This window comes from Podarcis melisellensis (genome assembly GCF_964234715.1).
Source record: "Podarcis melisellensis genome assembly, chromosome: 15".
NCBI classification, from domain to species: domain Eukaryota; kingdom Metazoa; phylum Chordata; class Lepidosauria; order Squamata; family Lacertidae; genus Podarcis; species Podarcis melisellensis.
Genome location: NC_138532.1, coordinates 12,707,828 through 12,724,390, shown reverse-complemented (window position 1 = coordinate 12,724,390; position 16,563 = coordinate 12,707,828). Strand labels below are relative to the sequence as shown.

At 43.8% G+C, this 16,563-nt stretch overlaps 1 protein-coding gene across 1 annotated transcript in view; it reads right to left on the bottom strand.

Annotated features, from left to right (window-relative positions):
• Positions 1 to 16,563, bottom strand: part of VSIG10L2 (V-set and immunoglobulin domain containing 10 like 2) — a 67,706-nt gene that overhangs the window by 19,869 nt on the left and 31,274 nt on the right. The window contains exons 3-6 of the mRNA XM_081890895.1: positions 13,671 to 14,113; positions 9,630 to 9,977; positions 6,455 to 6,730; positions 3,026 to 3,301 (exon numbers count right to left, since the gene is read on the bottom strand). Of these exons, the coding sequence (XP_081747021.1) occupies positions 3,026 to 3,301; positions 6,455 to 6,730; positions 9,630 to 9,977; positions 13,671 to 13,749 (979 nt within the window). The 5' untranslated portion in view covers positions 13,750 to 14,113. The remainder of the gene's footprint in view (positions 1 to 3,025; positions 3,302 to 6,454; positions 6,731 to 9,629; positions 9,978 to 13,670; positions 14,114 to 16,563) is intronic.

Here is a 16,563-nt window from a genome sequence, read left to right as displayed (position 1 = left end):
ATCAACAGCAACGAGGAGTTCCAGGCACCCAGCACATCCCTGTTGGCTCAATGGATGGTGAGAGGCGAGAACTGCCATTCAACTTACAGCCATCCTGCTCAACCGTCCCAATATAAGCGGGACATCCCTGAATTACAGAAGCCATCCTGGCTTCTAGTGGGATGCTGGAATGTCCTGTTCTTCGGTTTGGCACTCTGGAGCAAGTCAGCTGGTTCACGCCAGGGCACTAGACCAAAAGATGCTCTTTTTTTGGTCTCACACTCTTGTGCAAGTCAGAGAGCTTGAGGCCAAAAAACAAACAAGCGTCCCCATTTGGATCAGCAGAATGTTGGAGTGTGTCAAATGCATATTGTAGGCAATTCCCTTTGGCATCTCAAGTGCACCTGTGAAGGTGATTCCCTTTGACATCTCCACAGGCTTCCCCCCCCCCCAGTGGCTGGGCTTGTGGCATTACAGTTCCTAGAGATCCTTGGGAAGAGGGATTGATTGTTATACCACTCTGACAATTGTAGCTCTGTGAGGAGAATAGGGGTCTCTTAGCAGCTCTCAGCACTCTTAACAAACCACAGTCCCCAGGAATCTTGGCGGGAAGTCACGGCTGTTTAAGGCGATATGATGCTCTGAGGAATGGCAGGCTAAATGGATGGACTACGCTGAGATGGCAAAAATGACCACGAAAATCAGAAAGAGCAAAATTTTAATAAATAATGGGGGAAATTTATATTGTACTTGGAAGAACACTGTGTAAACAACTGAACTCTTTAGCAGGACTCAAATGACACTTGTAATGTAACAAAGACTTTGGACATAATGGATAATTAATCAACTGGATGACTTCAAAAAATGCAGTAGCAAAGGATAAATGTGGAACCCACGGAAGGGTGGAGGGAAGTCTATAGATTCAAATGAATCTTGTATTTCTTTTGATTTAGATGTGAGTTTGAATGTAAACATTAATTGGAAAAACCAACTAAAAATTAATATTAAAAAGTGGTATGACACTGCTGTAAATGTACCATATTTTTTGCTCTATAAGACTCACTTTTTCCCTCCTAAGAAGTAAGGGGAAATGTGTGTGCGTCTTATGGAGTGAATGCAGGCTGTGCAGCTATCCCAGAAGCCAGAACAGCAAGAGGGATCGCTGCTTTCGCTGTGCAGCGATCCCTCTTGTTGTTCTGGCTTCTGAGATTCAGAATATTTTTTTTTTCTTGTTTCCCTCCTCCAAAAACTAGGTGCGTCTTGTGGTCTGGTGCATCTTATAGAGTGAAAAATACGGTATTATTGTGCAGATGGTGTCTGACTGTGGCAAGATAGGGTTGGAAACCCATAGTGGGGTAGGGTGGAAGAGAGAATCCTGGAGATGGCATGGATTGAACAGAAGCACATTACGCTGCAATGTTTTGTTGCAGGATGCACTTGTTGTGGCTTCATTTCTATCACTCTTCTCTCTCTCCCTCTTTCCCTCGTGTGTGTGTGTGTGTGTGTTTAAAAAATAATGTCCACAAGCTTACAACAAATAAGTGCTGGTTCCAATGTACTCCTTAAAAGCCAACGCACCTGTGCAGCAGAATTGCATGACTCATCTTTCATAGACTGCCCATCATTTGAGAATGCAGCTGGGGGGGGATCTCCTGTCTGGTTCCCACATGAAAACAACATATTGCCTGTAGGTCAGCCATGAACTCAGACAGGGTTGTTTTCTGTGTGAAAAGAGAGAGGGAGAAACCCCCCTACAGTTCTAGGTGGTACAGTACAGGACGATTGGTAAAATGCTTCTGCTACACATGTAAAGAGGCACCACATTAACTTACTGGGGATGCAAGACCATGCAATTTGGTCTCTGGTTTAAGGCCAAGGTTTAAGAATTCCTAGATGGATTCTAAGGCCATGTCCAAATTACAGGCGTATCTCGGAAGCTGAATGGAATCCGTTCCGGAAGTCCATTCAACTTCCAAAACATTCAGAAACCAAGGTGCAGCATCTGATTGGCTGCAGGAAGTTCCTGCAGCCAATCGGAAGCCGCAGAAGCCATTTGGGTTCCAAAGAACGTTTGCAAACCAGAACAATCACTTCTGGGTTTGCGGCGCTCGGGAGCCAAAACGTTCGACTCGCAAGGCATTCGACTTGTGAGGTACAACTGTACTGGCTTAAACCACAACTGTCTCATTCCATTTCTTATTTTGGATTAGTGGGAAATGCATCAAAATGCTGTGTTTCATTTAAAAACAACAACAGGATAGATAGGTACCGGCTTGATACAGATTGTGGTTAATGTTGTGTGCACACGGCTTCCCAAACCAGCAGTGAGAGTGCACTGGTTGCAGAGTAAACGAGCACCTCTTCCAATGTTGCATCAGACATTAAACAACAAAGAACCCCGTTCAACCCACTTGAAAAAGTCTCCTTGGCTACTTACTGCTGCTGTTAGCTACATAAATAATAACAAGAACATCAAACAAAGCAATCCTCCCTTTTTAGTCCTAAAAAAATGTCAACCCCATTCGCTCCACTAGTTACTTCCAAATAAATGCAGATGTAAATAAATCTTTGCTCTCTTTCATTCTTTTTTTGCAACAACAACAACAACAAAGCCAAATTAGAAGCGTCTGACCAGAAAGAACAAAATTAAGTTTGTCTTGGCTCATATGCAGAAGAAGCCAGATAAGATACTGTAGCTAAAGAGTAAGACATCAGCACCCTTCTGCCGTCCATTGATTTGTTTTGTTTTAAAAAAGGAAAGTCATGAGTGACAGCGTTCTTTGTTCTGTGACAGGTGACATTCTGCTTTGCTTTCTCTGTCGTTGAGGTTCATCAAAAGATGGAAACATCTCTAGAAGAGGCACCCATGGTCTTCATTTCCTACTGATGCTCTACATGCCAAATAATCCCTCCCCCCGTCTCCTCTTTAGCCATGGCAATATTTGGAAAGGTAGAAGGAAATAAAAACCAGAAGACAGAGGGAAGGAAGGAGCAGCAGCACATGCCAGAGCCTCATGCCCAAACAAGACAAGAAGGGATTACTTACAGTAGACTGTTAAGATAATGGCGGTCTGGGTACGTGTATTCAGATGCATGTTCTGAGCAAGGCAAGTATAGATTCCTGTTTGGGTCCTTGAGATCCTGGTGATCACATACTTCTGACCAGAGTAGACTTGGGAGCTATTGTAGAACCAAATATAGTGGCTGGGTGGATTAGACAATGCCAGGCATGTCAGGATCACCTCTTCTTGCTCATTGGCTGAGAAGCCATGTTGGTTTACAGCAAACGGCTCCACGCTGATCACTGGTTCATCAGGCCCATCTATGGAAGAGACCATGAGGTTAGTTAGAGGTGCACCTGCTGCAGAGAAAGGGCTCGGGATGAACTTTAGAAGCCAATATATTTAGCCATCATTATGACAGTCAGATAGGGACGCGGGTGGAGCTGTGGTCTAAACCACAGAGCCCAGGGCATGCCAATCAGAAGTTTCGCGGTTCGAATCCCCGCAACAGGGTGAGCTCCTGTTGCTCTCTCCCAGCTCCTGCCAACCTAGCAGTTCGAAAGCACGTCAAAGTACAAGTAGATAAATAGGTACCACTCCAGCGGGAAGGTAAATGGCGTTTCCGTATGCTGCTCTGGTTTGCTGGAAGTGGCTTAATCTAAGATTACCAGACATCCCCGTTTCCTGGAGACAGTCCCCGGATTTACAAATCAGTCCCACACAAAATACATTGAAGTTGAAAAGTGTCCCCGGATTCATTGAAAAGAATCTGGTAAGCTTAGCTTAGTCATGCTGGCCACATGACCCGGAAGCTGTCTGTGGACAAACGCTGGCTCCCTCGGCCTATAGAGCGAGATGAGTGCGCAATCCCAGAGTTGTCCGCAACTGGACCTAACAGTCAGGGGGTACCTTTACCTTTATGACAGTCAGACCAGATCTACAGTATTTACTTGTGGCAATGTTAAACTGGTATCATTGTCAGGGCTTCTACCCAGTGCAAACAGGAGCTGAGCAGGGAAAGCAGTTTCTCTTACAGGGTGTATATTTTGAGGATATATTTGACGTGATCTTTCACGTTGCCAAGTTGGCAACCCCTGTCTTGGGAGATTTAGATGTATTTAGATGTATCCCTTCTCTCTTTCCCTGATCAAAATTTCCCCCAAAATTTCCCCATTTTTCCTCACAGGTTTTTTCTTCATGGAGAAAACAGCAATTTTTAGATCACGGAACAGCAGGGATTTGGAGAGGTCCTCTTCATCTGCACTAAAAAATGTCCAAGGCAGCTAACAATAAAATTCAATACATAATAAATACAGTAAGTAGTTTCACAATACTACCCATTCTGAGAGTCTGAGGCTGCTACCTAGTTAAAATTAGAACATTGAGAGATTTGACTCAGAGAGAAATGAGATGAGGAAAGCACAGACATGACCTTTTACCAAAACAGTTGTTGGAGATGCAACCTAGACATCCTGGCATTGGTAAGCTAATTCATAGATATATTGTGATAAACACACACATACACACAACCTTTGCCCTGATTCAATCCACAGGTTATAGAGCTGAAACTTGAGAGTGAATAAGAGAGTGAGAGAAAACAAACAAACACAGTTTACAATCCAATATTCACTCATCTGTAAACTTAGTTCCAGACCACCCTGCATTAAAATTATCTTCAATATGAGTATAAATGGAATCATCATAATTGTCATTTAATTAATAAATTAACCCATATGACAGCAGGGGAAACGCTTTAAGTAATTCTGACGCTCTTGTTCCATGCACTTAATTGTTCGATTCTTTGTTTGCTTTCCTTTAAAAGGTAGCATTTCTATTAATTTTCTTCTTGTTGCAAGGTATCAAATGTTATTAAACCACTCTCATTCTGTTGGGATAGCTGAATCTCTTGATGAATTTGAATTGCACGGTTTTGCATTGCAGTCTCCCTTTGAAGTCCTTTTGTCCAAGACTGTCCGTTTTGAGATCGGTTACACCATTAATGGCATAATTATCACTGTCTGCATTTCATTTTCCGCTGATCTCACTGTGTACAATCCCCAACCATCTCTTCTATAGACCAGAAACTCAAGATGACACTCCAGGCTGCTGTTGTTTTTTTTATTGTGCATGTATTCTGCAACATGTCACAACAATAGTGAATTAGCAATGGATTCATTCCGCTTAAGTTTGTTCTGTGATGCTTCCCCGATGCTGCCACATTATTGCTGTCCAGAGGGGCTACAGTGCAACCAAAGTAGGGGGACAAAAATAAACCAGGTATTTTGCATTATAAAAAAAAGTTACAGGGTTTCAGCAGAATGTTACAGATTATGCACTGATTGGAAATGAAGCTGTGTGACTGCCCCAGAGCCTCTGCAGGTGCAAACCGTATTGAAAGTGTGTGACCATCCCAGTAGCATCAGTAGCACAAACAATCACGAATGCACAATAAAAAGGATGTCAGGAAAGGCCCTCCATGCATCCGATGAAGTGAATGAAAGCTTATGCCATAATAAATGTGTCTTTAAGTCGCAAGACTCTGTTGATTTACTGTATTTTTCGCTCCACAAGAGGCACTTTTTTCCTCCTAAAAAGTAAGGGGAAATGTCTGTCCGTCTTGTGGAGTGAATGTGTGGTCCCTGGAGCCGAATTGCCCAGGGGCGAAAAACAGATCCTGCTTTTTTTTTTTAAGAAAGAGAAAAGGGGGTGTTAAAACGCAGCCGCTGAGCAGCTGATCGGCAAGCAATTGGGAGGGAAATAAGGCTGCGGGTAAAGGAGGGTGCCGGGGGAGAGGGGGAGATAAAGACAGTGAACTTGCAAGGAGAGGAGACAGGAATACTAAAACAAGCAATAAAGAGAGAAATTAGAAGAAAAGGAGGAGCAAAAAACTGCTTCAGCTGAGGAAAAAACACTAAGGCAAATAAGGGAAGGGGGTGTTGAACCAAAGCTGCTGAGCAGCTGATCGGCAAGCGATCAGGAGGGAGATAAGGGACGCTAGCAATAAAGGAGGCTGCCTGGGAGCGGGCAGGTAAAAGCACATGGATCCTCAGGGTTTTTGCATTGGGTCACCCCAAATTCACCATCAGATCACATAGCATGTCCATGGCTACAGCCTGCACCAAAAAAAAAATCACACATCCACGGTTTCATGGGGCCGCAATGGCACAAAAACGTGGTTACAAAGCATGGATCCACATGGATTCCCAGGATTTTTGCATTGGGCTACCCCAAACTCACCATCAAATCACATATCATGTCTGTGGCCACAGCATGAACCACAAAAATCATACATCCACTGTTTCATTCAGAATATTTTTTTTTCTTGTTTTCCTCCTCTAAAAGCTAGGTGCATCTTATGATCAGGTGCGTCTTATGGGGCGAAAAATACGGTATTTTTTAGCACCTTTCCAGCACTGAGGAAAGACATGAAGAGGAAAGACCAGAACATTTGGCTCCTTTCTCCGATTACTTACAGATAACGTCAAGGTACATCCTGTCGCTGGTTTGGCTATTGACTTCATTTTGGGTGGTGCAGGTATACCAGCCCATCTGAGTCCGGTTAGACGATGTCAGGTTCAATAGACCCTCCACTGTTTCTGTGACGGATACTGTGCCATCCCGGTTAGTGTAGCGCTGCCATGAATATGTAACAGGAGGCGTCCCCTCCTTCACTGTGCATGTCATCACGACAGGCATGCCTTCCACGGGCGTTGAATTGTTCATCTGCAGGAAAGGCTTTGAAACAGGAACTGCAATAGAGCAAACATAGACTTGAGCTTAGCTACGCCCTTGCACTATGCTCTACCTCCACTCTGCCTCCGAACGCCAGTTGTTTGGAAACGCAGGTGGGCAGACTGCTCCTGCACTCACGTCCTGCCTGGCAGCTTCCCATAGGGACCTGGTTGAGAACTGTGAGAACAGGATCCTGGGTTGGATGGGTCATTGGCCTGATCCAGCAGACTTTTCTTATGTTCTTATGACAGCAACAGAACGTAGATCAAGGATGAGCAAACTTCAGGATAAGAAGAGCAGAAGAACCCTGCTGGGTTGGACCAAAAACTTGTCTAATCCAACCTCGTCTTTCCTACAATGACTAGCAAGATGCCTCTGCAAAGGCCGAAATCAAGAAAGAAGGGCAATAGCCACATAACACCAGTCTTGAAAGACCTACCTTGGCTCCCAGTACATTTCCAAGCACAATTCAAAGTGTTGGTGCTGACCTTTAAAGCCCTAAACGGCCTCAGCCCAGTATACCTGAAGGAGCATCTCCACCCCCATCGTTCTGCCCAGACACTGAGGTCCACCTCCGAGGACCTTCTGGTGGTTCCCTCTCTGCGATAAACGAGGTTACAGGGAACCAGGCAGAGAGCCTTCTCGGTAGTGGCGCCTGCCCTGTGGAACTCCTTCCCATCAGATGTCAAAGAAATAAACAACTACCTGACATTTAGAAGACATCTGAAGGCAGCCTTGCTTAGGGAAGTTTTTAATGACTGATGTTTTAATGTATTTTTAATCTCTTGTTGAAAGGCGCCCAGAGTGGCTGGGGAAACCCAGCCAGATGGGTGGGGTATAAGTAAATAACAACAACAACAACAACAACAGTTATTATTATAATCTCTCATGATTGTTTCCCAACAACTGGTAATTTAAAGGCATGCTCCTTCTGATCTTGGATGGAGTCATTAGCCTTCATAGCTACTAGACACTGATAAACTTATCATCCATGAATTGATCTAAATTAGTAGCAGTAGTAGTATTTATTGAATTTATATACCACCATATACCCTACATATAATGCATTGCAGTAATCTAACCTTGAGGTTACCAGAGCATAGACAACAATAGTTAGTCTATCCCTGTCCAGATAGGGGCATAGCTGGGCCACCAACCGAAGCTGATGGAAGGTATTCTGGGCCACTGAGGCCACTTGAGCCTCGAGCGACAGCAAAGGATCCAGGAGGACCCTCAAGCTACAAACCTTCTCCTTCAGAGGAAGTGTAACCCCATCAAGAACAGTCTATCTCCCACCCACTTTAAAATCTATTTACAGTACATTCTTGGCTGTTGCCACATCTTGTAGAAGTAACTATACCCTGTGAAGTACTTTCACCTACTTCCATTCATTGGATTGTCCCAGGTTCTACTATTACAAGGGAGAAGGAACTTCTCTATTCCCTTTTGTCATGCACAATGACCCCTCCCTTGCTCGCCTCTTTTTTCTAAACTGAAAAGCTTTGAATATTGTAACTTAGCCTCTGGTCCTGAAGGGAGGATATAGCCATCATAGTGACTATCCTGGGATGAGAGACTGAGAGAAGGGATCCCAATCACCCTCACATGCGTTTTCTTAGCTGAAAATTGCAATGTATGTTTCCCTCCCCTTAATTTACAGCTGGTGCTGGGAAATACAAGGCTGACTGCCTTAAGATGAGAAAAGGATTAAATCATCCCCTGTCGGAAAGCAAACACAAGCCACTCCAACTGAACTGCTGGCAATGAATGGCAGCTACATACTTCTGAGAGATAATCCCCCAGCAACAAGAAGAGTATTTGACAACTTGAGTTTAACCAACCCCACCAGCAGCAAAATACAGGACCATGAAAGCCCAGCTGCATCCTTCTGCATACACAAGAGGACCGGATGTCTGGATGACACACATGAAACCTGGGATACACGTTCCCCCAATGTGCCTCTTAGAAAGGCCTTCTGACCAGCACACCCGAGGCAGGAATGTTAGCTCTTTTTGCGGAGATCCAATTACTTGGCTGCAACCGTTTTTTACCTCTGGACAAATTTCAAGAGGCCAGAGTGTGCTGGCTGACATTCCTAAGGTGCTTTCAGTAGACAGGATCCTTGACAGCTCTGATCAAGATGAGCCAGGCTGCTGTTTGCTCAGGAACCTCCCAAGCACATCTGTATATTGTTTTCAATTTTGCCCATTGACCCGAGTCCAGCTGTTGCATTCTGCCAGACTGTCCTGGCTCCAGGATGGGGAGGGGGGAAAACCTTTGCAAAGGTCCTCAGTGAGGCCCACTTAACCTGGAAAAGGTGTAGACCCAAACCAAAAAAATTCCCACAATCTCTCTGGCCTTGGGTTCTCCATGGACACATCAATGGAAGCATTCACTTAGGCTACAAAATACTTTGCAGCAGAACAAAATTCACTCTGGATTTTCATGCCGATTTTAAAATGCAAGTCAACATAGAAACAAGATGGAAAGGTCTTATGAACACGGGCACATTCGAAAGCGACACAAATTCAAAACAGATTGGGCCAGTCGTCCTTTCTGAAACCCTTTCCTTTCTCCCTGTTTTCCACATTCCTCTCCTTGGCTCCTTTCCCCCTTGTAGGTTCCCAAACACATTTCAAGATAAACACACGTGGAACCCCGAGAGGGGGAATTTTGGGGCTACACAATTTGGTGTTGAGAAGTGACAAGAGATCGAAGAGTTAAAACATCCCTCCCCACTGCTGCTTCTCTGCTCTAAATCTCACCTTCCCTAAATGAAGAGGAGATGACATTAATGAGGCCTCAGCCAACATGATCATTGGCCAAGGAGTTGTATAGTTCAGCAGCATTTTCAGAGAAGCGCAGAGGCTCTCAAGGAACAATCCTTCCGCATTTCAGGCGCGCAAAGCTACTTACCCAAAACGATGAGCTCAATATAGAAATAAACGACTTTGATCTCATCTTCTTCGCCATACATTGCCTGGCACAGGAAGCGCCCTTCCGCTGCCGTTTTCAGGTTCTCGATCTCCAGGGTGCTGTTATCCAACGTCACATTCCCCAGAACACCAGAGCCCCTCTCCACTTTGGACTCTACGCCATTGCTGATTGCCACAGCTCTGGGGATATCCGAGCCCAGCTTGGTGAAACTCCAGAAGACAACCATGGGTGAAGCTGCATCGCCGCATGGCAGCAGCACTGAGCGATCGCGCACCCCTTTGACCACATGTTCCTCATACTTGGTTTCTTTTAAAGGGAGCAGTTGACCTAGAGGAAACAAGCAGCTTCAGTTTTCCAGGAATCCATTGGCAATTGATATCAGCAGGTTTCGCAATGGACACAACTCAAGGGGCGCCAGTACTTATTCCACTAGCATATGGATTTATGCTAGTGCAATAGAATGTTTTCCCTCCTGCAAATCTGTAACTTCCCCCAATCTGCCCAGGAGGTTCAGAGAACCCCATAATAGATTTAGGGGGCACACAGGGGGAGAAGGTGGGGTAAGTTATGTCACCTAAGCATAAATCCTTGTGCTGGTGGAAGGAGCTGCTTAGTGCTACATTGGCCAACACCTGTATTTTCTATGTCTTGCTCATTCATTTAGTTGAGGATATTAGGAAATGGCGTTGTAACACAATGGATTATTTTACCATACAGAACCATATAGCCCAGAGGACTTTCCCAATAGGGAGGAAGAAGTCAGTTCACATCTAAATGTGAATATACCGTATTTTTTGCTCTATAAGACTCACTTTTTCCCTCCTAAAAAGTAAGGGGAAATGTGTGTGCGTCTTATGGAGCGAATGCAGGCTGCGCAGCTATCCCAGAAGCCAGAACAGCAAGAGGGATTGCTGCTTTCACTGCACAGCGATCCCTCTTGCTGTTCTGGCTTCTGAGATTCAGAATATTTGTTTGTTTGTTTTCCTCCTCCAAAAACTAGGTGCATCTTGTGGTCTGGTGCGTCTTATAGAGCGAAAAATACGGTACCTAATTCAGACTTCCCAAAACAATCATCTCTCTTTTTAAATCTGCACTTTTCTGAATTTTGCAATGCAGTTCTGCAGCCAAATAATGCATACAAAAACATGCAAATTAGGCAAAAGTATGCATTAAGATGTATACATTAGTGAGGATAACATACAAGAGTGTGTTTTATTTGGATGTACTGCTTTCCTCCCAAAAATGTATACTTTGGGCAAAAAGATATAGAGTGGTACCTCAGGTTAAGAACTTAATTCATTCTGGAAATCCGTTCTTAACCTGAAACTGTTCTTAACCTGAGGTACTACTTTAGCTAATGGGGCCTCCCGCTGCCGCCATGGCACCGCTGCACAATTTCTGTTCTCATCCTGAAGCAAAGTTCTTAACCCGAGATACTTTTCTGGGTTAGTGGAGTCTGTAACCTGAAGCGTCTGTAACCTGAAGTGTCTGTAACCCGAGGTACCACTGTACAAAAATATAAATATTAGGAGGAATGTGAATTAAAATGCTAACTACTTTTTCGTGAGGAGTTCTCTTTTTTTAATTTAAGCATCCAAACTGGTAAAGAAATGAGGAGAACTGAATTTAAGATTGAAAAAAATGGAAAGAAACCGAAATTAACATATTTGTCCATCCTAAATTCCAGTTACTTTAGCCCAGCGGTTCTCAACCTGTGGGTCCCCAGATGTTGTTGGACTACAACTCACATCATCCCTGACCACTGGTCATGCTGGCTAGGAATGATGGGAGTTGTAGTCCAACAACATCTGGGGACCCACAGGTTGGGAAACACTGCTTTAGACCTTTAACAGAAGATAATAAGGCCTGCAATCTTCTGTGCACAAAGCACTGAGTTCCCAGTTTATATCCTGCTCCTTCTCAAAAACTGTGGGCAGCTTATACAAATGCACCCTGCAATATTTCATAATTGGGACATGCCAGTGACACTTCTATTTTCATACTAACAATGAATCCCTGAATACTCTCCACCCACCTTTTAAACATTGGGCTGCCAGATACCCATCTGCTCTGCCATTTCCCAGTTCGCTGCATTGATTGGATATCAATATAGATATATAACTGCACTGCAATCTGCTGTCACCAGTTCAAAATCAGCCTCATAACATATAAAATAGCAAGCTATGCTTCTTATGATGTTCCAAAACATCAGCCATGTATCTCAGGCAAAGACCTTCATTGGACCCTGTTAACTTGAAATAGGAGGGGTAGTTTTGTTGCCAAGGCTGGCATCAGAGCCCGGCATCCAAGAAGGACCCACTGCTAATGTTTGTTTGAGGAGCTCTTAATAATTTTATTTAATGACCTGGCACTCCCAGCAGTACCAGCTGGCTGATTTAGTCAATCTTTCATAAAGTTCTTACAAATAACTGGAACCTCTGTGTCCAAAAGCTATATATGGTGTCGAAGTGTTCTGAATGTGTAGCCTTTCAGGACTGAGGTGACCACATTCTGAAACAGCTGAACTCTCCAAATCATATTTAAAGAGAGTCTCAGACACAGCACATTAAAGTAGTCCAGCCTAGGTGGCGTATAATATACAACTGGATAGCTATCTATACTTGGTCATGGACCACAGCACTGACAACTATTGCTTAGGAATGAACGAATCTGTCATCTAGGTTCTCTCAGTTTCTCATTTTCCTGTATTAAATTCAGTTCTCCACATTTCTGCTGCAATTTATGGTTCATTTCTTCTTTTTCTTTAATCATGAAAATTTGCTAGCCTTTTAGTGTGAGTTCCTCCCAATAAACGTGTTTTTGTAGGCAATTTTGACAAAAAAATTGCAGTGCAATTTCCCTTAATCTCATGTAGTTTTGTATGCTATTTTCACTAAACATAGGCACGTTTTTTCTACACATTACCTGGCTGGAGAACTGCATGGCATACTTTGGAGAAGTGTGAATTTCCAAGGATGGCTGAGGTTTGGCTTGCATGTTGATTCGGAAAGTGTGAATTAGATAAGCTCACCTTTAAATATGAAGTGAATAAATTTCTCCCCCGCTCCACCAATCTCCCCATCCAGAATGTAGATCAGGGTTCCCCAAACTTTGGTCTCCAGTTGCTTTTGGACTACAATTTCCATAATCCCTGACCACTGGTCCTGCTACCTAGGGATGATGGGAGTTGTAGTCCAAAAACAGCGGGCGAGTCAAGTTTGGGAAACCCTGGTGTAGACACATATAGGCTTTTCTACGGTAGCTGGCCTGGCAAAATTTCTATGCGGCTTAGGCCCAAGCTATCTGAAGGAACATATTCTCCAATATGAACCCACCCATATTTTGAAATCTTAGGTAGAGGCCCTTTCCTTGGTACCGTCACCCTCAAGGCATGCTTGATGGGGACATGGGAGAGGGCCTTCTCAGTGGCTGCTCCCAGACTTTGGGACTCCCTCCCTAGAGAGGCGAGACTGGCTCCCTCCTTGTTGCCCATCCACTGGCAGGTGAATGTTTTATTCTGAGAGGCCTTGGGGATCTGTTTTTTTTTTTTTTAAGAAAAGGGGTTTTAATAGTGCTGCACTGTGTTGCTATCTGCATTTTCATTGATTTTTAAATATTGGTTTAATTCTATTTGAGCTTACATACTTTTTAACTATCATATTTCGCTTTTAATATATATATATCCTTGTTTTAATTTGTGAAAGTTGCCTTGAGTCCCAGCCTGGGGCAAAGGCAGGAGAAGAAGAAGAAGAAGAAGAAGAAGAAGAAGAAGAAGAAGAAGAAGAAGAAGAAGAAGAAGAAGAAGAAGAAGAAGAAGAAGAAGAAGAAGAAGAAGAAGAAGAAGAAGAAGAAGAAGAAGATACTCAGTGCTTCTTCTTCTTCTTTTTAAGAAAAAAAGATGTCGGTACTCACCATGAAGTTGTTACAGGAAGTACCCACACTTTTAACATTTGCGGGTGGGAAGTGGAAGTACTGCATACACTTCAGTACATCCAGATAAAAAGCACGGATGTTACTCACCATAAGCCACTGTTGGGAGGATGTAGATTATTTTCAGCAGGCTCCTAATTTGTAGGTTCCTTGTCAATCCATAATCCATTGCTCCATGTCACTGCGTGAGGAAGGAACCAGAATCCAGAGAACCCTCCTAGCTCCTTCCGAACCAGCACATCTCTCTAGCCTTCAAGCAAGTGCTCACCACTTTGTCCCCAATTTTTTCGACTTCCTGCTTACTCCACAGACCTTGTTAACCTCCGTGACATAGAAAGCCAGTCTCTCTGGGTCCTCTTTCAGCCTCTCGTCCATCAAAATGCAGCCCTCATCAGTCTCAGGTTACTCTGAATCTCCCCTGATTAATCTTCAATTATTCATTTCTTCTCCTTAATCTCGTTTCCTTGATCTATTATGCAGGAGCTTCTTCATATATGATGAGTCAACTTTCTTTGGTTTTAGCATCTTGGCCTCTAGCACGAGATAAAGATCGAGAATATTCGGTTCTCCCTAGGAAAATCTAAGCCATGAGCTTCAACTCTAAAACCATAACCAGGAGTCAAATCTATTTCATGTTTTCCAAAAGCAGACAAAGCAGGTTTTTCATTTATTGATTTAATGCATACATATCTTTCCTCCAAGGCACTCAAGGTAGTGTAGTCTACTTTATCCAGTTTTATCCTCTCAGCAACTCTGTGAGGTAGGTTATTCTGACAGATGGCAACTGGCCCAAGATCACCCAGTGAGCTTCAGGTCCTAGTCTGACACTCTAACCCAAGGGTAGCCAACCTGGTGTCCTCCAGATGTTGCTGGACTACAACTCCCATCATCCCTGACTATTGACCATGCTAGCTGGGGGTGATGGGAGCTGAAGTCCAACCTCTGCTTTAACTACTATGCCACACCAATTCTCTTTTTGTCTGAGGTAACCCTGAAGTCACACTTAAGGACATTGAGTTCAGTATGGCTTACTGCAGCGAAAGCATTCATAAATCGGAGCCTCAAGGATGTGCTTGACTCTCTCGCCTATTGAAAGCAGTAGGGCTTGAAGATTTTTCGCACTTGCCTGCTTATGTCTTAAGTTTACAACCATAAGAAAATAGACACAGTTAGTCTGTTGGACTGTGTAGTTCAGTATTGTCTATATTGTCAGGGGAAAAACAATGCTGTCCAGGGTTGTAAAGACTGCGGAGAGAATAATTGGGTGCACTCTTCCCACCTTGGATCAAATCTATGCTTCCATGTGCCATAAAAAAGCTGCAGAGATAGCGCAGGACAGTGTGCACCCTGGAAATTATCTCTTTCAGCTTCTGCCTTCTGGAAGAAGGTACAGGGTTATAAAGACTAGGACTAGCCACCTGAGAAACAGTTTCTATCCAAATGTGATTTTGGTTTTAAATGCAATGTAAGGAGTCTCTATGGGGGTATATTGTATTTAAAAATGGGGTGTCAGAGTTTTTAGGGGGGTTAACCAGGTTGGGATAGCTGGGATAGCAGGCTTGTTGGTTTCTGAATGTCTTGTGTAGATTTTTTCAATTTCGCTGTTCTGTATGGGACAATAAAGATTATCATATCATATCATATTAACCAACAATGTCTCTCCAGGTTTTCAGGCAGGGGCCCATTTCCAGCCCTGCCTGTTGATACCAGCGAGTGAACTTGGGACTTTATGCATGCAAAGAAGACGTTCTTCCACTGAGCTGCAGCCCTTCCTGTAAACTATGATGCAAACTGGATACTGGAGCTGTGTCTGGGTGGCCAATGCCCTGTTAACTCTCCCTATATCTTATAAAGCAGAAATGAAACCTTTATCCAGAACAAAAAACCCAGGAGATAAAGAGCAAATTTGCTGTGCAACAAATAGAGCTAAGAAATTGCAACACAACGCCTTCCTTCAGAACAGAGCAAGACCCAACTACTCTGTGTGAACACATCAACATCATCATAAAAACACCGAAACTTCTGGATGTTACAAAGGAGGAAGATGTTCTTCCTTGTGCCTCCATGATGTTGGATGGCACCTGCCTCTCAATGCTCATCCTTCAACATTATCATGTAGTATTAGAAATCACTCCAGAATTGGCCCTGCTAAACAACTTCCGAGACAACAATGCCCATTTACACCACAAGGAACTCATAACCCACCTACTTTCAGCAGCCAGACACTGGAGAGACCTGTCAGGAGTAAGCATGGATCAATGGTACCAAATAGTATGGGAACAGCCTTACTAGAAAAATTAACCAATAAACTGAAACTGACACAGGAACAAATAGAAGAAGACACCTTCACCCTGGTATGGCTCCCCTTTATCACATACACAGCCCAACAAGACAACGACAAAAATCCACCAACAGCATACGAATCAGTATGGCTAACCTGATCCAAAACACCCACCCACCCCACTCACACACAAAAACAAAGATCACCACAGCCAACCACAAACAAGCAACCACAAACAAGGCCAACCCCAACCTCTCTCACCACCAAAGAAACACAAGTGAACAGCAGAGAACCTGCACAAGTGACGCTGACACAAAACCCCACATATATTAAGTATACAGTGGTACCTCAGGTTACATAAGCTTCAGGTTACATACACTTCAGGTTACAGACTCCACTAACCCAGAAAGAATGCTTCAGGTTAAGAACGTGGCTTCAGGATGAGAACAGAAATCGTGCTCCGGTGGCACGGTGGCAGCAGGAGGCCCCATTAGCTAAAGTGGTCTTCTGGTTAAGAACAGTTTCAGGTTAAGAACGGACCTCCGGAACGAATTAAGTACTTAACCCAAGGTACCACTGTAATAGAAACATCGCCTCCCGACCCCACCACCACTCACCTTCCCCCCCACCTCTTTCCCCCTCTTCTTCCTAATGTCTCAACAAATGAAACTGATCTGTAAAAAATGTTACTTGGGGGGGAAA